Source organism: Chlamydotis macqueenii, chromosome 5 (assembly GCF_036417535.1).
Source record: "Chlamydotis macqueenii isolate bChlMac1 chromosome 5, bChlMac1.mat, whole genome shotgun sequence".
Taxonomy (NCBI): Eukaryota; Metazoa; Chordata; class Aves; order Otidiformes; family Otididae; genus Chlamydotis; species Chlamydotis macqueenii.
The window spans coordinates 40,456,971-40,483,421 of record NC_141560.1 but is presented as its reverse complement, the minus strand read 5'-3'; the positions used below and the strand labels follow the sequence as shown (position 1 = coordinate 40,483,421).

At 40.3% G+C, this 26,451-nt stretch overlaps 2 protein-coding genes across 5 annotated transcripts in view; one reads left to right on the top strand and one right to left on the bottom strand.

Annotated features, from left to right (window-relative positions):
• MIDEAS (mitotic deacetylase associated SANT domain protein) overlaps positions 1–7,231 on the top strand; it is a 55,941-nt gene extending 48,710 nt beyond the window's left edge. For both annotated transcript variants that reach the window (XM_086748743.1, XM_086748744.1), the window contains exon 14: positions 1,059–7,231. In XM_086748743.1, coding sequence (XP_086604869.1) covers positions 1,059–1,272 — 214 coding nt within the window. In that variant the 3' untranslated portion in view covers positions 1,273–7,231. The remainder of the gene's footprint in view (positions 1–1,058) is intronic.
• Positions 7,232–9,150: 1,919 nt separating this feature from the next.
• DNAL1 (dynein axonemal light chain 1) lies at positions 9,151–26,331 on the bottom strand. Of its 3 annotated transcripts, none has more exons than XM_086747929.1 (8): positions 26,198–26,331; positions 23,329–23,367; positions 20,303–20,412; positions 19,581–19,636; positions 16,769–16,824; positions 15,851–15,977; positions 15,294–15,440; positions 9,151–13,179 (listed from the first exon to the last, which is right to left on the bottom strand). In XM_086747929.1, the coding sequence occupies exons 1-8, from the start codon at positions 26,198–26,200 to the stop codon at positions 13,133–13,135; spliced, it is 585 nt and encodes a 194-aa protein (XP_086604055.1). In that variant the 5' UTR covers positions 26,201–26,331; the 3' UTR covers positions 9,151–13,132. The 3 variants fall into 3 exon arrangements, with proteins under 3 accessions (XP_086604055.1, XP_086604056.1, XP_086604057.1); XM_086747930.1 differs by having other exon boundaries at positions 15,294–15,437; XM_086747931.1 differs by having other exon boundaries at positions 15,294–15,386.
• Positions 26,332–26,451: the final 120 nt, after the last annotated feature.

Here is a 26,451-nt window from a genome sequence, read left to right as displayed (position 1 = left end):
TATTGGCAGATTATGGGTTTTTTACATATATTGATATTAAGATACTACTACTTGGATAATTACCCACTGCTGACTGTTTTTCCTCAAATGGAATGAGACACCACCTGCATTTCAACTGTGTGCAGTCTTTGGTGTTAAGCTGCACTTTCAAACAGCTGCTCTATTGCCCCTCTGTAATGCCTATGTTTTTGTAACGAGTAGTTTCTCTATATTTGGTAGATCACATATTAGGAACATGGTATAGACTTACTTATGAGCAGTGGTATAGAAATACAAGACAATACCATTGTCAGATAGTAGGCCAGTGGGTACACAGTTCATCTGGTTAAACTTGCACCCATCTTTTGTGTCTGTGAAATACCTTTCCTCACATGATTCTAGTAATTTTTGTAGGTTTGTTGCCAACAGATTAATAAATGTCAAGAAGATTCTGTTCCCTACATAAAATTGCCTATTGTTGCAACAGTAGAGAGTCTTGTAGTACCAGTGGTTATCCCTTTGTTTAAAAAAACGCATCAAGCAACTTCGCTGGCCCTGCCAAGGTGCCCTGTGTCTGTGCCTTCAGGGAGCACGTGGCATTGGAAAGAGCAGTGCTGTGAGAAGTTGGGCAGTTAGGATTTGGTCCTGGCCACAGGCAAAGGAGAAGCAGGCAAGGATTCTTAGTGGTGTCTAAACCTGTCTTGTGGCATTTGGTGCCAAATCCAAAGAGTTCATGGCAAAAGATGGAGAAATAGGTTATAGAAGTGCAAAGTTAGGAGGACATAGCTGAAGTGCTGCCACTCTGAATATAGAAAATTTAAGAGCTGAATGAGAGATAAGAGGAAATGACTGTACTAAGAAATTAAGTTAAAGGATTGAGGGTGTTCAGGATCTCCTGCTAGCAGTGCTACCTAGTGCTGGCATGCACCACGTCAGAAGTGGTGTTTGCTATAGATGCTCTATTGCAATGCCAATGTAAATTTCTCTGCCAAAGGTCACAAACTTGAAGCTCTTCTGGAGAATTAATAAAGGAGAGCTGTAGGAGACACCAATGCTAACGTACATGTGTGCTTTCTCAGGGTGTTCTACAAGGTGAAGAGCCGCAGTGCTCACATGAAAAGTCATGCGGAGCAGGAAAAGAAGGCAGCTGCACTGAAGCAGCAAGAGAGAGAGGCGGCGGCAGCAGCGGCAGCAGCAGCCCACAGCCAGGCCCCGCAGGAAGAGAGCAGCGAGAGTGGGAGCAGCAGCAGTGGAAGCAGCAGCGCGAGCTCGGATGAAGATGGAGAAATATAGCAACAGACCAGAAGCGGAGGGAGTAGCAAGGCTGGACCCAACCTCCCTCTTGGTGGTCTCACTTTTTTTGCTTGCACTTTTCTTACCTGAACCATCAGGTCTCAGTTTCAGTGCTGCCGTTTCCTCGTGCCCCGTGTTCCACTTGACCTTGCCAGTACTGACCAAGCCGGAATGGTGGATGAAAAGATTTGTTTCAACTTGGATTTTTTTTTTTTTTTTAAGCAAATAAAATTTATATTCTATTTATAATGATACCCGAGGTACATAATAGAACAATGTCACCTGCAGCGGAAGTAAGTTCTCTCTCAAGTCAGTCAGACCTTCCTTTTAGTGCTTGTCAGGAATCATGATAACAGGACTCTTGGATATAAAGGTTTCCAGGCCGGAGCAAGAAGATGATGCTCTGCTCTGAGCTAAACATATCCAGTTACTTTGACACTGGTGATTTCTAGATGTTTCCTTTCTCAGCAAGTTCTCCTTCCTGTTACACTTTCCTGCCTTTCTGAGCATTTTTTCAGGCAGCCAACAAGTTTTGTGGAAAGATGGTGTGCGCTTTTGGCCTCTGCTTCACAAAACTGAAAAGTGGGATGAGCAAGAGACACTCTTCTTCCTTTTGAGAGGAGGTTTTATTTTTCAAAAGGAAGTCTGAGGTGGTTTCTTTTATGCTATTAAGAATGCAGCAATGGATGTAAAAAATATCCTGTGGGATTAGAGTAGCCACAGGCCTTGTGGGTTGTCTCATCTTGGAAAACAAAATAGTCTGCCTTTGATTAACTTAATGGAACGAGGTCTGGGCTTCACAAGTGCAATTTGAAATGAAAGCTACTGGTTTTGACTTTGCATAAATGGGAGCAAGTTTGTTTAGTGAAAATGAACCAAGACCTTCTTGTGCGCTGGATTGTGTGAAACTCGAAGATGGGAGGAATGGACTCTCATCTCCAGCAGTGATCCCTCTGTGAATGGCTTTTACCTCTCAACACATCCATTTCTTTCTTACGGCAGCCCTCATTTATTCCTTGAAATTGGCATCATCAAGAGCTTGTATAGTGGGGGTCCGGTTTCCCAAACAGTTCCTGTCAGACAGTGTGTAGTGCAGGAGGAGCTTGTGACTTATTTTCATGCTGGTGGCTGGACAGCCCTGCATGCTGGGTTGACCTGCTGTGAGCTTTGCTCTCTGCTGGAGGGCTGACTCTTCCTTCAGAACTGACACATGCTAATAGCCCAAAAAGTCTAGCCACCAAAAGCCTGCTGGTGAAAGAGAGTTAAGAAGTAGTAAAGTGATCCAGGTGACATAGATGTTAGATTTGCACAGGATTGTTCTGTACATCTTTATAGCCCACATTTATCGTTATTTCATCAAGATACAAAGAATGGGATCACTTCCTTGTGCTTCACGGCTGCTCAGTCCTGGCCTCGTACCTGGGCTACCCAGCTCCCTGCCCCCAGCTGTTTAGAAGCAGTGCCGGTCCCCCAACTTCCTGGGTGCCGGCACTGTGTGAGATTGCGTGTGCGCTGCTCCAGCGGAGCATGCCGAAGCAGGGATCGTAGGGGGCTTGCTGTATGTGAACTGCAGAGTGTTCCTGACGGGCTGATTTTTAAACATCTTGGCCCTTCAAGCTGCTAGAAAAATTCCAGGTTAACTACGGCAAGTGACTCCAGCGTGCCATCTGGCAATCTTTTCCTGCCCCATGATTTTATGCAACCATGATTGCTTCACACTCCAAGTCTAGGAGGCTTTGTATTGTATATTGCAATTATGCTTTGACGTATATATGCCTTTGGATAAAATCCTTTTTCTTAAGAGCAGAAACAGTTACCGCTCTTACAAAGTAAGTAGGAGTATCATTAAGGACTGCACTTTTTACAGCGTTGACACTTTTGCCGTTAAGTGTTCCATTTTCTGCCAAGGTTGTATTTTTCATTCCTAACAAAATTAGGTTTCCTTTCAGCATTTGGACAACTGTTCCGTGTCCCTACATGCATGGGTCTTGTTGACTAGCTAGGCTGTGGAAGCAGATGGCATGTCATGAACGGTTAAAATCATTCAAAAACTGCAAAGAACTAAAAGCTACTAATCTTTAAAAAGACGCTTAAGCAAACCAGTCTTCCGATTAAGAGTTTCAATATTGATTGTTACCTTATCCCTTTTGTAAATTGGAGAAAATGCTTGTCTGCCATTACCCTACAGCTCTTAGAGATAACAGAAGCTTTAGCACCCTGTGCCAGGACAGACAGTAAGTAAAGCAGCTGGACTTCATGGTCCACTTGTAGTACTGGGATTAATTCCAGTAAAAAGCAAGGATGCAATTAAACGTAACATTCTGAAGTATGTTTCTGGGAAGTTGCCAGTGGTTTCCAGATCTTGAGAACCACAGGGCAACAGTTCAGAAATAAGCAGGGCTTGTGAGTGTATCTAAAGAGGATTTAAAGTAATGTAGATATTGTTATACTGTTGTAATGAATGTATTTGCCTGGAGTACCAGTGTTGCAGCAGTAGAATGGTGTACAGTTACTTAACAGAGACTAAGAAGGCCTAGAAACACATAACAAAGAAATGGGGGTGGAGGTGGGACTGGCACACATTGAGAAACATGGCAAAAATGAAGTGGGTTTGGGGTTGGTTTTTTGTTTAGTTTTTTTTTTTTTTAGATGGGAGAGGACATCTGATTAAACTTGAGAACTAAAATAAGGTTAATCAGACTGTCTTGGGAAAATGCTTTTGCTGTCCTTGCTAAAACAGTGCAAAATCAAGTGGTATGTAGTACCTTAGGAAAAAACAGAGACTGTTCATATTGGAAATAAACCAAAGCTCTGTCTAGCTCCAGGTCTTGTTTCTGAGAGCAGGCAGAAGCAGATGCTTAGGAAAAAGTGAACCCCAATAGTATGGAGTAGCAAGTATAGTTCCAGCTGGAAGACAGGATGCTAAACTAGAAGTCTAGAGCTTGTCTCCAGTAAGGCAAATCTGCAGAGAGGTTTGTGCTGCATTGGGGTGTTCTTCATGGGAAGAAAATCAGCGCATTTTTCTGCCTTTTACTCTTCTGCTCTGTGTATCACCTGCATTGACTCTAGTACTAATTTTTAGTGTCTGGAATTGTGCCTGGGTGATAACAAGCAAACATTTAGTCTTGGCTCTCTGGAGTTCTCAAGCTTAAGCAGTCTTAGGTCCGACATAGCAAATTACGGTGACAAACAACTGATCAGATGAAGTACAAAGATTGAGGGAGCAAATAATGGGATTGTTTTAAGTACCAATTTAATCTTCTTTCAGATATGATGATGCTTGAATGCAAGCATTATCATAGTCTTCCAAAGATCAGGTCTTTCACTGATTCTCCTTGTTTTAGGAAATTGATATGAGTAATTTTTCCTCTCATCAAGGATAAGCCATCGAGGTGCTGATAAGAACAAATCGGACATTTTCTTTAATTGCACAAAAATGGTGTGTGCATTACACACCGAATTCAGTACTGGTTGTTTCTTTCCCACCTAGCTGCAGTAGAAGAGAACAGGAAGGTACAGGGAAGGCTGTCACTGGAAAAAAATCGGAAAAGGGCTTTTTCTGAGGATAACCTCTAACAGCTGTGGGTTAGCATGGCTGGTCAAAATCAGGTAAATGTTCCAAGTAAGTGGCATCAAATGGAAGTGTTTCTGAGCATGTTTACATATTGCTAGCAGCCACCAGAAGACCTCTCTTCTGTCATGGTAATAAGTAGAAATGCTCCTCTGAGTGTCTTGTTTAAAAACAAACAAGCAAAACCAAACCTGCTGCCCACTAGCTTACTGTAGCAGTTTGGAATTGATCCTACGTCTGAATTAAATCCTGACTACTAGCAAAAGTTGGCAGAGAATTGTTTTAAAAAACCAAACTAACCAACCCCCAATTGCTGTGGACAGAGCGTTTGAGCTGAATTTGTCTAATCTGGAATGAATTTTGTTACTCTTCTTGGCGGGGAAAAGTAATTTGAGTGGCTTTTTACTGCAGCACAGTGTTAATTTAAGGCTGTGTTGTTCCATTTATGATGTTTTCTTAAAAAAAAGATTCCTGTCTGTGTTCTGTTGATTTGTCCATAAAACCCTATGCTCATTATTTTCCATCGTTTAAAGGCCTGTTTACTGAGCCCCATTTAGTATAAGGGTTTGCTGTTAATTTAGAAAAAAGGCAGAATATGCTCAGTCATTGAGTTTGAACAAAGCATCTCTTTGCTTTAGCTGTCTTTTATTTGGGAACAAATATGAGATTTACAGACTGCAATTCTGTAAATGTGTACTAATAGATTTCCCTCTTACAGCGCGAGATCAGGCTTCAGGTGGTCATACACCCAGCAGCTGGGTGGCTGTATTTCAAAACCATTACCTGTCAGAGTCTTGATGCCAGCTTTGGGTGTTGCGGAGATGCAGCGACAGATCACATTTTGCCCTGATCGTGTACTTCTGCCTGCGTTGTCTCGCCGTTACAGATAGATTCAGTTTTTCGGGTTTGTGATCTGCATGGGATAGCATCTCAGTTTTGTAAGGCTCTGTGTGTATATAATTACTAAATATATGCATGCACTTGTGATGCATATCTGATACAGCTACAGGTGTTTTGCAGTCTAGCTGCAAGAACAACAACTCTGCATTTTAATTTATTTGATGTTTTTCTATTTACTGATTCAGGTAACAGTGTCTGAGAAAACTCAGCTCTGTGAAGGCCTACAGAATGTCAATCAGCTGTGCAGGACCTTGCCGTTTGCTAGCTAGGACCAGGTAGGAATACAGCTGTTTAAAAGCAGGGCAAAGATAGACATTCTAAAGCTTAAAGGTAACTCCTCTATTAATCCCATACTAGAGAGTAATGTGAGGTTCAAATTAGCTAAAAATACCCTCTGATTTATCAAGCTGAGGCTTATCATCACTTTTATTATTGCAACAAGCTTAGATTAAAATCAACATTCAAAAAAAAGTGTTTCCTAGACCACAAAGAGTGAACTTTCTAACTCTTAGCAATTACACACTTCTTAATTCTCTTTCAGGCAGTGGCCTAGAAAGTTCCTATAGCTACAGATCCTATTTTTAAAGAGATGGGAGTAGCGAGGGCTACAACCGTAGAAGTCTTGTCTGCTTTCGTACAGTGGCACTTTTAGTCCAGTGATTACCTCTGCCAGAAACCTTACTCTAAACCACATTTTCCCACACAGACTTTCTCTCTGTTTATCTTCTGATGTCTGAAAGTTTATAAAGCTTTAAAGAGACAGAGAAGTGGTGTCTACGAATCGCATTTGATTTTTGTGAGGGTGAGTTTCTGTGTAAATCTCTCACTTGGGTTCAGCTGCTTTACTCGCCCTCGTTCTCCTGTGTCAAATGTTAGGAAGACACAAACTTTGAATTGCCAGTTGTCTAAGGAATTTTGTTCCCGAGATTAGGATTCCACTGGCAGCTGAGCCTGAAGAAAACCCCTAACTTCTCCAGATTAGAAGACAACATATATTTTTATAGAAATGTAATTGTATATTTTAAAAAAGTTTCCTGCAGCTTCTCCACATGTATTTTTCCCCTTGTAGTTCAGATTTGATATAAAGTTTTTTGTGTTCATTCTTTTTATGTTTTGTTTTTAAATTTGTAGTCAAAGCTTTGGTGTACTGTACAGGAGCAGTCAGCCTTTGTAATTACTGTATAAATGCTTTATAATAAAGTATATTACTTTTAACAAGTGAGCAGACACTTCCTTTTGTGTGTTTGCTGCCTAGGGCACCTTTTAAAAGACTGTTACATGTTTAAAATGTACATATATAAATATATTTACCTGTTGCTGTACAGTTGTGATAGACTGGACTGAATTTATTTTTTGTGTGCTTTTTTATAAAATATTAATACACTAAAGGAAATCTTGCTGATGTGATTGTAATGTACTATGTAACTTATTTACTTAATATCCTCTATATATCTAAAAAACCTTTTATTAAACGAGGTTTAAAAAATAGTTTCAGAGCTGAGTTTTTTGATGGTATGAGGGAGCGGCTGGGGGGTTCGGGGTGGTGGGGACTGATGCATTTGCGCGAAGGAAGTGGTTATGAGTCCTTTTAGCTGACCTACTCCTTGATACCCATCTGTGTTTTCCATAGCAATCCTCAAGGCTGTTTCTCAGTGTAAACATCTCCCTGAAGACACAGCCTGCAGTGTGTCTGATGTCTTACATCAAAGAAAATAACAGGCAGCTGCAGTTGCTTTACCGAAGCGGTGATGGTGTGTGTGCCCCACTCCAAGCCAAGCACCTTCCCAGAATGCCAGTAACAACCTCGACAGTGTGCTAGAAATCAAAGGGGAATAGTTCTAGGTCCACTTCTGTGCTGTAGATAAGGCCGGCTGGATTCTGACACTGCCTGAAACAACTACAAAGGAGTGGGCAGAACAGAGGCAGCGTGGAGCAACCTGGTACTTGTTGAGGGGCCTGTAGCAGACCTGAATACCTGGATGGCTGTGGCTGCTACAGAAAGTAGAGACTGAAGTAAATCTACAGCTGCTGGAAGAAGTTAACATCTTCCTGCTGTTCAGTAGAGACCGCTGGTTGTAGAAACAGTGACTCCAGCTGTAAATCATACTGCATCGTATTTTCAATAGCAGAGTTTAAAAAGCTTTTAGTAAATACTGTCGTAAAGGGACTTGTCTGTTACCTGAATCTAAGGGGTTTTTAAAGCATATTTTGTTATACAGTGCTAATCTCATTCCCTCTGGCAGTAGCTGGATCTCTTGCTGTGGATTTTACATACGAATACACTTCCATCCATCTTCAAAACACAAAGGTTCCTTCTGTTTTGGTAGTTAACTGGTTTTAGTTAACTAGTTTCTCACACCTGTAGGTGTCAAGTCTTTAAAAGCTGCAAATGTTTCACTACATAAAGCAAATGGTAGAGATGTGTATCAGTGTCTGACTGGCCTCCTGCTTGCTTTCAGTTAGAATCTAAGGCAGCACACCTGTTTTCTTTTTAGTTGTTAATTTATGCTGACAATTTTTCATTTTTATATTCTCCACAAAGCCAGCAGGAGAAAGCCTCAGCCCAAGATACTAAAATTCTTTTTTTTTTTTTTTTTTTTTCAGCTCAGCGTAGAAGCCCTTGCTCTAATTTTACTCCCGCGGATATGGCTGTTAATCAGCAGTAGCATTTGGAGAAGTAAGTGGTATTTTGCTTGGTGGGCAAAAGAGCCGGGGAGCACCGAAGCCTTCACTTCAAATAGCAGACCAAGACCTTAAGGCTTTGAAGAATGTATTTGCCTCCCTGACAAAGCCAACTGGGAAAAGTGCTAATGGTTGACAACTTGGTGCTAAAACTGTGAAGCCATGCAAACAAACTGGCTGAGCAAAGAAGTCACAAGTTTTGGGCATTTTGGTTGTCGTCTTTTCTTAATCACTGGATCTAAGTCCAAGCTTCTGGAAATTATTTCAACTACTGAAAGAGACCTTAAAGCGTTTTAGTGTTTAGTAAGCTTTGAGTTAGTGGTATTGTGAGGAATTCTGCAGTAATACCCTACCTGTTTTTTAAACAGCATTGCAGCTGTCATTGCAGGATGCTACTCCTGTCGTTACTGAGACTGACTGCTGTGGACTGTGAGGCAGAAAGCTTTTTCTTTGTATTTGAGTTTTGAAATTACATTTCAGTGACACTGTCTATTGAAGGCTGAAGTTTCTATTATAGCAGTTCATTAATCTGTTCACCTTCTTTTGTCCTGGTTTAATGGAATTGCTAGTATAGTGCTGTTAACAGAACTTAAATTAAAAATGAATTAGTAATTCTGTACTGAAGAAAGACTAGTCATTTATTTAACTTATTTGGATTTTTTTCCCCCATATAGCAGTAGTAGACTTTTCTCTTAGGCCCTAAGAACAAAGTGTGACAACCAATGTCTTAAAAGATTGAAAAATATTTATGTATCTCAGATGACAACAATCACAATATATCAATATTTTTAAAGTCTAAGTTATTTTCTATTCTGAAATACAGAGGCAATAAGGAACTGCATTTACATAACATAAATACATTGCTCCCTGAGCAGCTAGGAAAATTTAATGAGAACAAAATTTAATTTCTGAACACTCTCCACAAGCTGAACTGTCATTACACAACAGCCAAAGACATTTGTATAAAATAATGTTATATTATTTTTAAACAAGTTTCACAGGAGAACATTTATAAACATAGGCCTAAATAATTTAAACACAGCAAATTTAACAGTTTGGTCATGCTACAAAACTGCTGTATACAAAAGATAGCCAAAGGGGATGTTAAAAGTGCTCTCTTGCTTGAAGATTTTTCTAGATGCGTCTACTTCTAGTGTAACCTGAGTCATCTGCTGGTTCTCAGGTCTCTTCTCACGTTTTTCCAGCAGTTCTCAATATCATCACTGCATACATCAGCTCTTTGAAGAGAGGTCAATGCGCTAACAAGCAAGTAAAAAAAAACTACTTCCTATCACTAATTTAATTTTAGGATATTTCTATAAAGTGGATGCTAATCCTCCATACTTTCACTGGGAAAAGCAGAATTCCACATGGCTTGCAAGTTTTACATGGGTGCTTTTTTCATCCATCAGTAATAATGTGCTTAGGACTTTATTGGATGTGGTGTGACAGGGAAGAGCAAGGAGTAAGACAGAAAGCGAAGCCTTTCAGCATTTTATTCAGCCGCTCCCTATGGGTGCGCAGGCCGAGCTGTGCTGTCAGCTTATACGTGACACGGTGTAGCACCAGCAATATGCAAATCAGTTGCTTTAATTCTACCACCTGTGTATGTCTTCCACCACATCCAGTGCATAATTTTAAAGTGCAAATTTTAAAATTTAGGAGAACTTTACTTATTTTGGAGAAGAAAAGTTCAAGGGGAGGGCGATTTGTTCTTGAGAGGAATTGTGATTCATCAGGCAAAGCAACATTAAAAGCTGAACTTTCCACCCAGCTTTGAGCTGAACCGTCTCCTGACAAATCAGAGTCACAGTTTATTCTTTTCTTACTGTATTGTTTCACTGAGATTGACATACAGTTTTTATCAGAAGGAGTTTTAATTATATGCTAATTTATCACAGCATGAAGGGTGAAAGTATTGTAAATGTTCCTGACTGCTGTTATAACGGTACTGAGACTGGATGCTCTGTTCCTTCAGTATTTTTTTTTCTTTTTTTTTTGGTGGTATTTATAATGCAGCTCCCAAAAAAAGAGCTAAAAAACTTGTGCTGTTAAATCTGTGAAAAGAGCCGATGACAGTGCGCCACATGAGGCAGCTCTTCCAACAACTGCTATAGTTCTCGGACTGATCCCCGTATGTACAGCCTGTCCTGGTCACTTCCAAGAGCTTATCCCTCTTATCCCTCACATCTTGTCAGTGGAGGTGGGTTTCGTTCCAATCAGCATTACACAGTCATCTCTCAGAATGTCCCAAAATAGCCAGTGTAGAGGATTTGCTGTATCTAATACAACCTTCAGAAATGCAGACTTACTTAGACCATATTTAATCATTTAAAAAATCAGCCAGCAGGATTAGTTGGCATTGGACTGTGTGCTCATCGCTCACGCTCTCTCCTGTGGCATTTCATTTTAGGAGCTAACGTAGCCATATGTACCATACTTGCAGACGTTGTGCTAGAAGAGAGCAGCTACAGAGGGTCAAACACTTTTCTTTGTGGCCAAATGCTAGGACAAGAGCACTGTGTGGTCTGTTCTGAAAATGTCTCCAAACACACACATGAATTTGGCATTGCTGTTTGTCGGTAGTACGCAGAAGTCAAGTTTTTGCCCGACTCAAGCTCTGCCTCGTGTTAAACACACTTTAATTACAGTTGCCAGGGGCACAAGCCAATCGCCTGTTGCCCCAGCACAGCAGATGGGGTCAGCAGGGGCTGAGTGTGCCACAGGCTCCATGCTGCCGAAGCACAGCCACTCTGCCAAACGTAGGTGGCTGCAAGTGAACTGAACAGCTTAGTTTTTAGAGAAGCCAATATGAAATGGCTGTTGACTGTAAACCCTCTCGCCCATCGTGCTTCTTGGTCAATGCTGCCTTAGGATAAAGCTAGGTGAGTAATTCTAAAAGAAATTACATACAAGTATGAAGTTGTCTGTAAGATAAATCCAGAGAGCTAGTTAACTAAGAAACTGCTTTCTGGTCAAGAGAACAGCTGCCTGGAAATAGTTTGTGCTAGGTGAAGAATGTCTACAGTTTTTGCCATTGCTCTCTTGACCTTATTTTAAGGAATGGATCTAAATCAAACTCAAGCCTTATCAGCACTTGCCAGTTTAAGTTGGAATGCTTAAGTAGTCCTCTAACAATCAGAATAACTAGCAATATATTAAAACTAAACTGTGATTGTCTTGTAATCTTCTACTTCACACTGTTCACCTATAAATGGATTAGAAAGAGAATTATCTTCTACTACAGTTATACCTGGCGCTTCAGAGCAATACCACTGTTGTCTGGGCCACTTCTACCTTTTTATCTCTGGCCATGACTTCCAAGATTTCAACTCCTGCCACACCTTCACAAACGAAATAACTGAGTGGTGTTCTGCCTCCATCCCTTCTATGCCTGGTCTGGAAGCAGCAGGTACGCTTGTCGCCATTTTAATTAAAGCAAGGATGGTACCATGAAGTAGAAGAAAAGCTTTTTAAAAAAACAAAAACAAGCTGCAGAAAAATCTGCTCAGGTGACTCGATATATTCTCTAAAGAGTCACCTGTTGGTATCCAACAGTGCAATCAGGTATGTCATCATCATTATTTAGTGCTTTTCACTAACAACAGTTACCTGTCATACAAGGGGTTTTACTAAAACTGGTTACCCTGCAATATAGCACATTTAGTCCATCTTCAATACTTTAGTTTCCAATGCCCACTTTCCATCTCATCTCACCTTCCCCGCTAACTACATACACTTTCTCTCACTGCTTACATCTGCGCTTTCATAAAAAACAAGTATCCCCAAAACCAAAATTCTCTGTCCTCAAACCCAGGTCTGTTGTTCACTGTTTGTTTCTCTATTACTATCAGCCTACTCAGTTACAGGAAAATTGCAGAGCTGAAAAGGATTATGTCCACTGCTGACCCAAACCAAAACGGGGAACCAGCTGTAGGCTAATAGCCCACATATTCCGATCTAGAATAATTCTGTAGTAAGAGACAAAAAAAGTTAGCAGATATTTTAGTCTCACTGAAACCATGCAAAGAATTCCCATTGCCTCTTTAAAATAAATAAATATATAAGTTATACGTGGCCTTCTAAGCAACGCAGTTGAGTTCCAACGCGAGAAGCCCAATTCAAAACTTAAGGCCAGTAACAAACGATCATCAGACCAATACCTTTTTTGTGCGTAGGTCCACAACTACTGGGCATGTTTGGCATAACAGTTAAGGGGATGAAAAGGCAAACTCACATATTTAAAATACTGAGGGATTCCCATGACCAAATTAAACACAACGAAGCCTGTAATGTGTCTCTAAACCACAACATTGTTCTTTTTGGCCTCAGTGTTTCCAATGATAATGTTGGCCAGCTGCACCTAACAAGCTAAAAGGGTTCTATTACAACCCCAGAGTGAATAACAAGCACCACTAATCAGGGATTAAAAATAGCTATGTTTTAGTTCAGTTAAAAGATCTCTTGCTAGCCAAACAGCAGATAAACTCAGCTCCACTGGTCTCTACAGAAGGCATCATTAGCTTGACAAAATCAGTGTGCCCAAATTTTGGTAACGAACTCTTTGGGTGAGAGACTGTGGAGATAAGCTGGTCTTTTAAAAATTGCCCAAAGATTTTCTTCAAAACAAACAATTTTTATAAAAGTTCTATGTGCTGAGCTATCCAGAGTTACTTAAATAATTAAATACCCAACAAGAAAGTGTCATCAGTTTGCTCCTTCTTCATCTTCTTCTTGTTTAATAACTAGAATACCTGAGAGAAAAAAAAAAAAAAAGAGAGAAAATAAATCTGTAGATTTACTAACAGATTATGCAGAGAAAGATGGTTCATGCTGATATACCTGAAAGCTAATCTGGACTGTTGGAAAGAGTTGTATTTCCTGCCACTGCCTCTAACTGACATGAACTTCTACATACCTGAGCTGCTCTTAACTAGAAAAGCCTTCAACTGATGAGATCTTCTGTTGGATGTTTTTACAACTTCTCAGGTACAGGAAATAGAAAAGGTACTAAAGCAAGACCTGCAAAGATCAGCCTAACTTCGTCACTAGGAGATACACTATGTCGGTTCAACTGCTAACAGACAACTAGCACATCACCCACCATTCTCTTGTTGGGCCCTGACTTTGTGCTGCTATTTCCATGACAAACGTGACCACATTAGTATGGGATACCTCCTCAAAAATACCCAACCAGGATGTCCAGACTAGAAAATACAAATAGAAGCAATATAGTCACATCTCTTAGGGATAACGTGGACATCATGGAATACAGCGGCATTGTGCAGTAGCATCATAGTCTATACCCACCCCTTGGTACTTTAAAAGTATCCCAACTGTTTCACTGCCATGTTGAGCAAGGGCATCTCAGATTGCACCAGTCTGCAGGGTTCACACCACCTCATAGTGATGCGTTCATGAATTTAAAATAAGCTGAAATGCTAATTGCCTCCCAAAAGATTTATGCCTAAATAACTAGCACTGCTGAAAGAGACCTTCAGTGTTTATTTTTGTCCAGAACATCTTCAGCCATTTCAATAATACTGAGGTCCCTGTATTGTCATCTCACATCTAGTACATAAGCATAACAGGATCCTGGGACAGTGTAACAGCAAGAATCTTGCAGACAGCTACAGCATTTCTGACATCTCTTTTGCTCAATATTCTACTTTTTGTGTTTTCCATTCTTAAATGTCATCCTATCTTTCTACATTGCATAGGAAATGATCCTGCCTAATTCAGAGTTGTCCATTGCTCCAGGCATACTTAAGGAACTAAGGGTCTAACCTTATATCAACAAAGCCACTCTTTACCCCTACAGATACTTGCCCTATTCTCTTTTTTTTGTTTCACTCTCAAAAATGTTTTCTACTACAACAGCAAACGGACTATGGCAGGCCATCCTTCAGAGCAATACACTTCTCTCACCAGGCTTCCACTTCCCAATAATTCCTACTACTTCAGTTGATCTGGCTTTGATTTCCCATCTATTGCTCCCTGTAATGAAGCCGTCCTCTTGTTGCCATCCCTACACTTGTACCTTCCCTGCTGCTACTCTGACTCTTTATTAGTGTTACCAGCCCTGCTCTCCTCTTCATTGCTCTAGTAACAGGGGATAATAGTGAACAGCTAACCTCTCCATTAACAGAAATTATCATGTTTGGAAATAGAGTTAGTTAAAAGTTATCTCACTTTTAGTCACTAATCAGGACATGCTTTAATATATTTTCATATCAGTGACTTAAAAACGAGAGGACAGCTTACAAATTGAGGCTTACTGCAAAGAGGGGGGATATTCAAACATTTAGGAAACTGCATGAAGTTTTCAAAACTTGCCCTTGCATCAGAAGCAAAACAGAGCATATCCCTGTCTATCCCCATTCCCCCATGTCACCCACTTTTGTTGGGAAAACTGTAATTCAACTTGGCAGATGAAAGCCTTGTTAACTTATTTATTGCTAAATACTTAAGTATATAATTACGCAAGTCAACATGTGAACTCTACAAGAGAATTTCAAACTGGCATTAAATGTGGGGTTTATATATTTGTGTGTGTGTATATATACATATGTTTTAGTTCCTTATTAGTGATAGGCTAAAACTATTTGACAGGACAACTTCCAGAGAACAGCCCAACTGTGAGCTGCAAGACCACTTGGATTTAACACTCCAAAATCCATCAAACACTCTCAGAAGATCCTGCAGTCAGGATCTCAATAACAACTTCTGAATAACTCCAAAGGCAGGAGGGAGGAATATTAATTACACGGGCACACAGATAAATTTCTGAGGTTATGATTCATTTCCCTGTGGTTGTCTTTATATTAAGCTGTTAATTCAAACCCATTCCCTCATGCCCTGAACTCACCATCCAGCTTTTTCAGCTTGGGTACCCGTTTGGTTGCTTCTTCAATCCAACTGTTCTTCTGATCAGAGGCGTATTTCTCTTGTAGCGGATTGCCTACAAACACCAGATCCTCTAGTAATGGCAGCTCTGCCAGTCTCACAAACTCTGCTGCAACCACAAAGGTGAAAACACCAACCAGATTGTGGAACACGGAAAGTACATCTGCGCCAAACCTTCCTTTCAAACTCAGGGCAAACATAAATAGCATGGGATACAACAGGGGAGGGATAGCTTGGGCTTGAACTGGTACCAGGCTAAAGAACAGGCATGCATTTGAAAAGAAGTCTGAGAAAGATGATTCAAAGAACAAACTCCATTGAGCTTAGAAATTAAAATCATTATTCTAACTATTTTTACTCTCTTGCATGAGTGGATATTTAAGGATTCTGTGCAAGTCTGCAGGCTTATCAGTGAGACTTGAAGTACTGTAGCATTCAGAACTGTTTTTTAATTGGTGACTTAACTCATGCATTCATCATACTACAGGAGAAGTTACAGAACAGAGAGGCATGGCTTACCCCAGTCTTTCACCAAATTATTTGACATATAAAGAACCTTCAGCTTCTTCATTACACGGATACCCCTCAGTTTCTCAATGAAGTTGTATGAGATCCACAGCTCCTCTAATGTATCTGCAACTGCCTCCTAGAAAATGACAGGTAATGACTACTCAGGTAAGCGGAAGTAAATCTTCCTTGTTGTTCAGATTCTCTCTTCACCCCCTACAGGTCCCCTCATTTCCTGTTAAGCAGGTCCCTAATTATGCATAACAAATATGCATGGGAATTAAGAGCAAAGGGTCTGAAATGCATTTAGGAGGACAGAAATCACAATAAGACATGGAATAGCTGGCTGGAGTAGTTGTTCTTAAGGCACAGAGGCAGAGGAGACAAATTTGTCTTTTTGTGCACTGCAACTATACATGAAGTGATGAGGGGTTTATACAACACGAGGGAACAATTCATTTCAGGTGCATGTATGTTTTTTTACCTGTTGGCCAGAAGTTGCTTTCATAATTCTCTCAAAAGAGAGGTTTTTTAAACCAGTCATTACACATTGACTCTGCATTTCCCACTTAAGAGATATGGCATCTCTGAAGGTGGGAACAGCTTTGCAGAGAAACAAGAGAAACATTATGTGGGAGAAACATATAGTAGCTCTTGAAGATAATGATATCTTTTTTTCTAAGATCATTTTATGTGGTAAATTAGCCCTGAAGAATCTCCAAATATGAAGAGTGTTTCATTAAAAAAAAAAAAAAAGAAAGACTATCTGAAAATTCAGAAGCAATATGAACAGATCATAGTGAAAGGAGAAAATAAATAGTTAGGCAATAACAAATTCAGCAAAGACTTTTATGAACATAGGAGAATTATCCCACATTCTAGACAGCACTGTATTTTCTTAGTGAAGAATTGATACTAAGAAGTGCATACCAATCCATTCAAGTTCTTTATGTTATTTCTTCCCAAAGACAGAATCCTCAAATTTTCTGTAATAGATAAAAAATGTTCTTGTTAATAAATTGGGGGTTTTTTTAATATAAGAAGATGCTGTAAGTCAGGTAAAATGCCATATTCTACTTACAAACAAACTGCACTCTGAACAGACTGTCTTAAAAAAGAATGACGTAACAGAAAAAAAACCTCCTGACCTACACAGATCGTCAGCAATGGATGCAGAGGACAGCTCAGAAACACACTCCTGAATACAGCACTGCTCATGTGCAGGTTACCTAGGTGAAACTCAGTCCAGATAAATACTGAATAAAAATGATTATTACACCTTGCACCTGAACGCTAACTGCTAACTTGCTAGCTTTGATCTTACATAGTTCATACCCCTTCTTCCCCAGGCAAAAGTTGTTCCAATCTCATTTTAAGGGAGCAGATTTTATTTCTATAATAGAGGCAGCATATAAGGCTGCCTTACAGAAATCTGATGAGAGACATTTCAACTTAGTCTAGCATCCAGACAAATCTCCTGTTCAAGTGAGCTGTTCTTGCTGGGTTTTAGTGTAATACTAGTGTAACTCACAGCTATTACAAAATAAAAGTCTTCTTGTATAACTAATTTTCATTTTTCACACAAGCTTTCCTGCAGGTCTAAATAAGCAAACCGAGTTGCAACATGTAGCTCCGTTAACTTTGGATCCATGCCTCTCATGAATGTTTTAACACTTAACTGCATTAAGGATTAAATACTTAATGATCTTGTTTTGCTCTTGTACCCATAATGATGGAAAATACATGGTATAATAATTAATGGCAAGACCAATTAAAGTTACAGCCAAGTAGCAATACGTACTCCACAGACAGCACATGAAGTGGCTAGAGATCATTACGGGTGAAGATTCAAGGCTAATCCAGAATGGACAGTTGTACGTTCTGTCTCAAGAAGTACAGGGATGAAACCACACCTAGTAAAACCGTACCTGGCAAATATTCTAAAACAGGAAGATCCATTTTCATTACAAAGTTGAGGTACAATGAGAATGCTTTTTCTTTTTAAACATAACAGCTTAATACATGACCATGCTCAAAAAATGAAGAATCATAATCGGTAAGTCTAAAGCCTACTACAGCTCATATTCTCCAGAATATCCCTAAGGATCCCCACCCACAGGGGAGAGAGCTGGGAGTTGGCCTTTTGGTCTAGAGAGCTATTTGCTCTATAACTCACACTTATAAGTTTGCACTAGCTTTTGAAATTTGTAAGAAATTAGAAGAGACTTAAAAATACAAAAAGGACAGATTACTTAAAAAGCCATGCCTTAACATTGTTTTTAACTGCTGTTACTGTTTTTTATTACTTTTGTTCCGAGATATTCTATATTCTAAAGGAAGAAAGATCTCCCTCATGGAACATTTACACTCTCTAAAACACAAAGCTAACACGTGTTGCTGTCATCTAAAATATCTTCCTCACATGTACGGACACAGGGGTGTGATCCTTTACACAGAATTATCTACTTGATATAACTACAACATCAGGTATGTACATTAATTGTAATCTTTTCTGTCTGAAAAGAGTGTAGATGCTTAAAAAGATTTCTCAGCTTCCTCTCTGCAATAAGCAAAAGCAAGTATGTAATTATTAGTGGCTTTTTTTCATAGCTATAAGGACTGCTTTCTCTCTTTCACAGAAGCCAACAGAGACGGTGAGTTCTTCATATCCTGCACCTTTAGGAGACAGACCAGCTAGTTTGAGTTTGTCTGGCTTTGGGATCAAGTATTTGGTACAGACTAGGTGTTTTGATTTTACAGTTTATTAATATAATAAGATGCTTTAAAGGCTTTTAATGTTTTAGCTCACTAAAAAATTTCATTGATTTCACTTTTATATGTAACTGCCTAATTATTTTTTTGCTGATGACAGTTACTTAAATTGAAATATTACAGTACTGTTACTTGGAAAGACTACTGGAATATTTTTTCCCTGATTAGTATTTGCAAATTTGTTGAAGTCTGAGCACATCATGAAAACAAGTAAGTTCATCAAGCTCCTTGTCAGCCCCATTCGTGTGTAGTTGGAGAAGATGGATTCCAGGTTCTTTGTCTGTCTGCCTGGCAATTTGATGGGAACAGAAAAGCCTGGAAGCTCCAGCCCAAAACCCGCACCTCTTTGCACATGAGTCAAAGTCTTGAGGACAGACCATTACGAACGACTTCTGTCCCAAAGTGAGCAACTCGATGAGTTTCAAGGTTTCATAGACAGCTGCCCAAGAAATAAAAGTTCAGTTCCACTTCTAAACAGGTGGCACACCCCTTCCAAGTACAAACAAAATCAAACCAAGTATATCCAGTATCCATTCCTCTGCAAAGTGGAATGACATTTTTCCCTCCTGGTCTACAACACTCAAACCTCACTGCAACCAATACCACAAATACAGAGCTGTTAACTGCAGACTATCTCCATCATAAGCATGGAAATCGGTCATTAAATCACTCTAGAACTGATTAGGTGTTGAATATCACAACTAGGCCCACTGGAAGGTACAAAGGTGCTTTCTGAATTGATTTTTTTTAAAACCTGCACAGTGAGACAACTGCCTAGGCTAGTGCAGGGATACAGGCTTTAAGACAACATTACTGCTAAACATGCATTCTTCAGCAAGACTGATAATTTTAAAGGTCACTTGTAATTTTCTAAGAGGAAAGAATTAAAAAGGATAATAACAAATTATGGTATATGTCCTATCAAAGCAACTGGAAAACAAACATAATAGATCACTGGCTTGTCACTTACTTAGGCTGTTCAAGTTGGCGATTCTTTCAATGCAGTTTGTAGACAGCGACAGTTTCCTTTAAAAGCAAGAATAATCAATTTACAGTATACAAGGGATCACTCTATCAGAAGAGTTCCACATCCAAACACCATTGCATTAGAAGTAATTGTCCATTCTTCTCTTATTAGATGGTGAACTAACTGGATGTGTAAACAGACTCAAAACATCCTCAAACCATCAAGACTTCTGCAACTTTATTTAGCTTCTGGGAAAGTACCATGAGTTACTTACATGACATACTGGACTATCTTTTTATGCCTAGCCTTTCATATGTGTGGACGTTTATTTCTGAAATGGCCCTAATCTCCTTCTGAAAGTCCTGCTTAAGCCTACTTTTTTTTTTTTTAATAAATTTTGGAATGGATCAAAAATGTGCCAGTTAGCTGAGAGACTCTGAACATGGACCTGTAATTATATACTGATAAAGAGTATATAATTTTTGGGGGGACAAATATCAATATGGAATCTACCCTAACATCTTCTCAGTTCAGTGACAGGGATCTTTGAAGAACTGTGTGTGGAAAGAGAAGCTCAGCTGAGAAAAAGAAGAGAAAGCTGCTGCTTTGAAGGCCACACTTAAACACAGTAAATACATATTTGCACAGTGGACAGCAGAAAAACTGAAAATTAACATAAAGATAAGAGAATATTTGGTTTCCAATTTGTTTTTAACTGAGCTTACTCGCAGTTAACAAGCGTGGAGAGAGATTCATCCATCCTCTCTACAGGAGGAATCTGACCGTACAGCTTCACCTCCTTGGCCTCTGAAGCCTTCTGGCCATTTTTTTCTTCCTAAAGAAAAGAGAAGGTGAAGAAGAGGCTCACTGCTATATGCAATTACTAAAAATTACTACACTAAAAAATTACTATAAAAGTAATTACTACAGAAGTAATTCCAATATACTACTAAAAGATATTATTGAAAAGAGAAAGCATTTTGAATACTGTTTATCCAGATTCCTGCTGGAGTAGCATAAAAAGGGGAAGACTACCTTATATTCAAGATATCAAAAGAACTTATACATTACATATGCTTTTTTTAAAAGTTGTGTTACACTTCAGCAATTTAATTAAGGAGTCCTCTGCTGTAAAGAAATGGAGAATAGGTGGAAGTTTCAAATTCTGAATGAAGGTACTTCCCTGGAGACTGACATACAGGAGCCTCAGCTAGGGCCAGTCTCCAGCAGAAGCACATTCTTAAAAGCTCTGACAGAAAAATCTCCTTCCTGCTTCATTGAGAAAACTCAGAACTCACGCCTAACTCACAACACAAACTGAACACGGGAGTGCATTTTAGGGGAGAATCTCAACAAATTCACAGACTTAAGAATCTAAAAAAATATAAATGTCTATTTAGCCATTGAAAAAGACTGGGGGAAGTTGTCACACTTTAGCAAATACAGCAAAAAAAACAAATGTCCTATTTACAGCCTAGGTTGGTAATTTTCTAGATGAAATACTTTATATTCAGAGCTTTAGAAAAACGCCTGTAACTTCAGCATTTGGGTTTATTAAAAAGTCCAGTCTGTTAAATCTTTTAAAATTCTGAAGCGCTGGTAATTATTGACTAAACACTTGGAACAAGGATCTATTTAGGTAGGACCACCAGTTTTGACAGCTGCCTCCCTGACAGCACAGAGGGGGCATTTTGTCAACTCACACAGTGTTCAGTGGGAGAACTGGAGGTCCATTAACAAAGGAGAAATCTATTCAGCCCTTTCAAAACAAGGACTCTTGTTTTCTCCTCCATTTTTGTACAGCTGCTGAAAAGTGAGATAGCTGAGTTCTGGCCTGGTTTATTTGGCTACTTTGTAACGAAATGAATTGCATCCCAGAAGTCTTTAAGAAACTCACAGTACAAGATCAGGTTTTGATAATGTTATTTTCTCTCTTATGTACTCAAAATACTTCAGGCAACTTAATTTAATGAAAAAATAGCATGTTGCCTTGTGCATTTACTTACATTCCAGTTTCTGTCCAAATTCAGTGTGATAGTATTTTTACTCAAAATCAGTGATTTAGCAAATAAGCAAGTCAAGATGTTTTGCTAGAATATGCTGAATTGTTCAAACTAAGTCACTACATACATGTGAAACTTCCATTTTCTTTTCTTAGAACAACTATTTGCATTTATACTCAGTTTATAATCTATCATTTTATACTAACAAATAAAAATACATTTTTTTCTTAAAAACATGAAAGGGAGAGAGTTTCCCCACACAGACTGTGGCCAACAGTGAGCACCTGCAGGAAGAAAATTAATCCTGATTGCCACGCACTTCTGGAAGAAAGGTCAGCTGAATGACCACAATAAGCCACAGAGAAACCACAGTTTTTAAAGAGCAGGTTTTGTGTTTGCTAAGTTAAAGTTGCTTCGATTTAAAGTGGCTTTGATTCAACTAATGTCACCCTGTCTGTAGGGCACAGGTAAATTCTTATGCCAAAGGGAAGAAAAACATCTGGAATGCAACACACCACCAATTTTACAAGTCACATGGACACAGATTAGGAGAAGTAAAAGGAAGATTCAGACCCATCCCCAATAACATGAACAGAAAAGCAAATTCAGCATTTCAAGCCTAACATTAATGGAAACTCACTGACACAGGTCTGTTATCTCTAAGAGACATATGGCAGAGGAGCAAATGGAAAAATAAATCTTTAATAGGAACATGGAGCTGAGGGTTTGGGCGGTAGAAAGAGTGAGGGAGGAAAAGAATTTTTTTTTTAATACTAATTTCACAGCTGTAGTAATACTAATGTCCACAAGTCGTTGCATTCCAGTTCTTATTAGGAGAGCAGGAGTGAAGTTTGTGGGATAACCAACATAACTGAAAAACCCCTGAAATACTAAGGGTACTAAACAATTGAAGTAGTCTTCAATTACGGACTAGTACCTTGAGCCAATAGTACAGATCTTCTGGCTTTCCACTGTACTTGCCCACACGGCCTCGCATCCAGATCTTGTAGAGAGCAAAACATTTATAAACTCTTGCTCTAGCAGCTGGCTAGGATTAGCGGGAGAGTGCATGTACACCAAACACCACTTCTGTGCCCTCATCTAAACTTCACCGAGACTGGGGAAAGATTCTCACTGGTTTTACTGGACTATGAATCTGATCCCAGAGCATCCTACATAATTTGAAATTACAGCCTCATCCAAGACCAGATCAGTCACCACCCCAAATGACCATCTGTATTAACACAGTACTTCACCAAGAAAAACAAGCAAGAAACTCATTCAGAGTTAAGCTTTGCACAATATGTTAAAAGACAACAGTAGAAGTTTTGCTGACTTCAGTACAGTGAGAATTTCATACTTGTTTATTCTGCAAGAAGAACTACACTCAGGCAAAATGAAGAGAGCATAATTAAAACATAAGACATGCCCAACTTTAAATCTCTTTGTAGCGTCAGGCTTTCTATCAATGCGTATTCAGCAGAACAAGGCAGGAGAGCAAAACAGTCTCACCTTGACCAGCCATATCAATTTAACAAGAACATACAGAAAGTCCAAAAGAATGTATCACACTTCAACAATAATAATAATAATAATAATTAAAAAATGCTTACTTTGTGAAACTTCTTATAGCAGATGTTTCAAGCAAACATATTTCTTACAATGTTGAAAGACAAATTTAGCCGAATACAGTCAAACCCCAGGCCATGGAGTTCTGCAAAGCAGCTAGATACTGTTCTAGTACTTACCCATTTGGCTAGAGCTTCTTTGATAGTTGTTGCTTTTGCCTAAAAATGAAACAAATTTAAATTAATATTCATAGTAAATTTTTAGTTGGTTTGTTCACTGCATACCTATCTCCTCTCCCTTCTCTCTCCCTATTCTGCATGCCTACCCCCTTCTACCACTTTCTGGTATTGTCTTCCTCCAGCTGAGTCTAAGAAGCTGGAATCCCTCAGTGTTCCATGATTTGATTTTCTGGGGTACTTGGTACCATTTTCAGAAACAATCAATTGGCTCCATGTGAGGATATTATCTTCCTGATCTTACTCTCTGCCCCATCAGAAGCATGGGTTTGGAACACTACTTATCAGCTTTGATGGTGAAATTCAATTCAAAGACATAAGTTACTGCACTGAAAAATGCGGTATAATGCTCTTTAAACCCCACACTTTCTATTATTGTGCATTAGCAGCTTCCTGTCTGAAAGCATGTCTGAGAGCAGACAGAATGATACAGCATCTCAAGATTCACTGAGGAAAATAAGATACATCTTGCCAAAAATCAAGAGCAATCTGGATTGTTTATATTTGTTTTTCTTCAACTATTTAATGTCAAGTCACACCATGTGATGTGAAAACATGCGTTATTCAGTTGGGAAAAATATGAGAGCTGCGGTATAAGGCTTTGTAAGGACTGACCCACTGACCAACTTTCTGTTGTAACTAACTCCAACTTTTCTGCGTCACATCAGAGTCTTATCAAAACCACATGATGGTATCCAAAACAGTAGTATATAGAGAAACTCTGATATATCCTAAACATTAAACATATTCCAAGATGTCTTTCAGATTAAAAATGTTTCAGAGACCAATCTTTCACAAAGCACTGATCAAAAGCCTCCTTTCTACAAAAACTGGAGGACTCTAGTTTGAGCATCTCTATTGCTCTTAAGCGTAGCACTACCACATGTGGACAGAAGCGGCCTTTCAGGTAATCAGATATCTAAAAAAAGACTGTAAAAGTTAAAACCAACAAACTAACTTCCACCCAAAATCTTACAGGCGATCACCTCGATCACCGAGCTTTAGTATTGGGTACTTTACTCTACACCACTGGAAACTCTGGACCCAATGGTAAAAGACAACAGCTGAGGCAGCTGCATATAAAAGAATGGCTACAGCCACTGAACACCCAGCGACAGTCTAAGACCCAGCAACACCAAGGAGTCTGAGCATGCATCTCAAATATCAATATATACCTTCATTTAGACATATATCACTGAGCATCTTCAGATGTTCCAGCTGCTTCTGCCCACCAACCGGCATTTGTTTTAATCCTGTCTATACCGTGTGATAGCTAGCCCTAGGTCCCACTGTAGATGACCTGGCAGACTTGTACCACGGCCGTATCTCTTTGGGGTCTGCTGCAGATAAACACCTGCATCACACCCCTAGTTCCCACTCCAACAGTCTCATGAAAGCCCATTAACAGCTACCAGTGTCCCAGCAAAAACAGCTGCCTTCCAGCTGCCTTCCATCAGGTTTTTTGGACAGGATCTTCATTGCATTTTTCATAATTATGGCAGTCAATTGTGATGGCATTCAGGTACACGATCTCAGTCACTCATGTTGAAGACAGAAACGGATTTATACAACCAGTGCCTGTTTCTGTTTCAAACCAATGCCTAAAACCGGATTGGAATGTAAAGCTAGTGATCTATGTGAGCACGAGGAGCGGCTTCTTCCCTGACCTCTGCCGGCTTGTCTCCCCCATTGTAATATCTGATTTGGTGGAAATACGACAATCAGCATGGTGGGTTATGCGGAGAATACATATCAGGGGTTTCATTTTCTTTTTGAAGTGCACTTGAAACTTCTGTACATAAATCATAGTATCTTCTGCCAAGGGAGGGGAGCCTCCCTCTGAGAAGCCTATTTTCAGAGTTCCTCTACCTGCATATTGAACAATTTCCTACAGGTGTTTAAACTAAAGAAAGGCATATTACTTAAAATATTCAAAATGCCAAGTGATCAATAGCTGAAAGTGTCATCCTGACGAGTCACCATCACCATGGCAGAAACAAGAAACATAATACCTTAAGGGGAAGAAAACCCCAAGCTTATACATTTAAAAATTGTAATAAAATAAATATTTTTTTTTCCTCCAAAATACGGCTGTTGGACACAGACCATGTACAAATTCAGACTCTCAAGAAAAAGTAAAACAGTGACACTTTGCCTTCATTTGCAAACATTTATTTATATGTTAAATAGAGCAAAACAGAATTGCACAGCAACAGATCCCAAGCTAATCGCTGTAGTAATCGCAGATACTGCTGCCTTAAAAACACAAACTAACGCAGGTTTTTGTATGATGGCATCTCGGACTCCTCACTACTTCGATCTATCCCTGAAATCCCCCTTTTCCAAAGTACAGTATCAGGCCACAGCTCCCCTGCCTCAGCCAACGCCCCGAGCACCGGGCTGCCTCCTGGCCAGCTTATGCTGTGCCCGCGCCGCTTGGCGCCAGGGACCAGCTCGGAGGAGCCCCGGCCGCGAAGGGCTCGGCTCGGCGGAGCAGCTCACGCAGCACCGTGCCACGGCCAGCCCCCGGGGACTGCTCGGGGGCAGCCCTGAGGGGACGCCTCTCACACAGCCCCGGGCCCTTCCGCCCCGCCGTGCCAGGGGAGCGGCACCAGCCCCCACGATCCCGGAGCAGGCCCCGGTCGTCGTGTCCCCCGCCACAGTCGCCGCCAGATCCCGGGGAGGCCCCGGCTCGGCCTCTCCCCAAGCCCCCGGCCTCGCCAGCAGCCGCTGGGCCGGCCACAACCCCTGCAGGCCCGGCGCCCTCCCCGCCAGGCGCCCGCGTGCCCGCGCCGGCAGTGAAGGGACCCACCATTGCCGTTGCTACCGTTAACGCTCCGGTTGCTATGGCACAGCCGCCTCCCGCGCATGCGCAGCACCACTGACACGTCGGGGTAGGGCGGCCGAGCACGAAGACAAGCGCACCTGGTGGTCATAGAGATGCGCGGCCCCCGAGAAAGTCCCATCCCGGAAGTCGCGTAGGGGGCGGGCCGCGACGCATTGTGGGACGCGGAAGGGAAGAAGGGCGGTAGACCTTCTCCCCCCGCCCCCCCCCCCCCGGCTCTC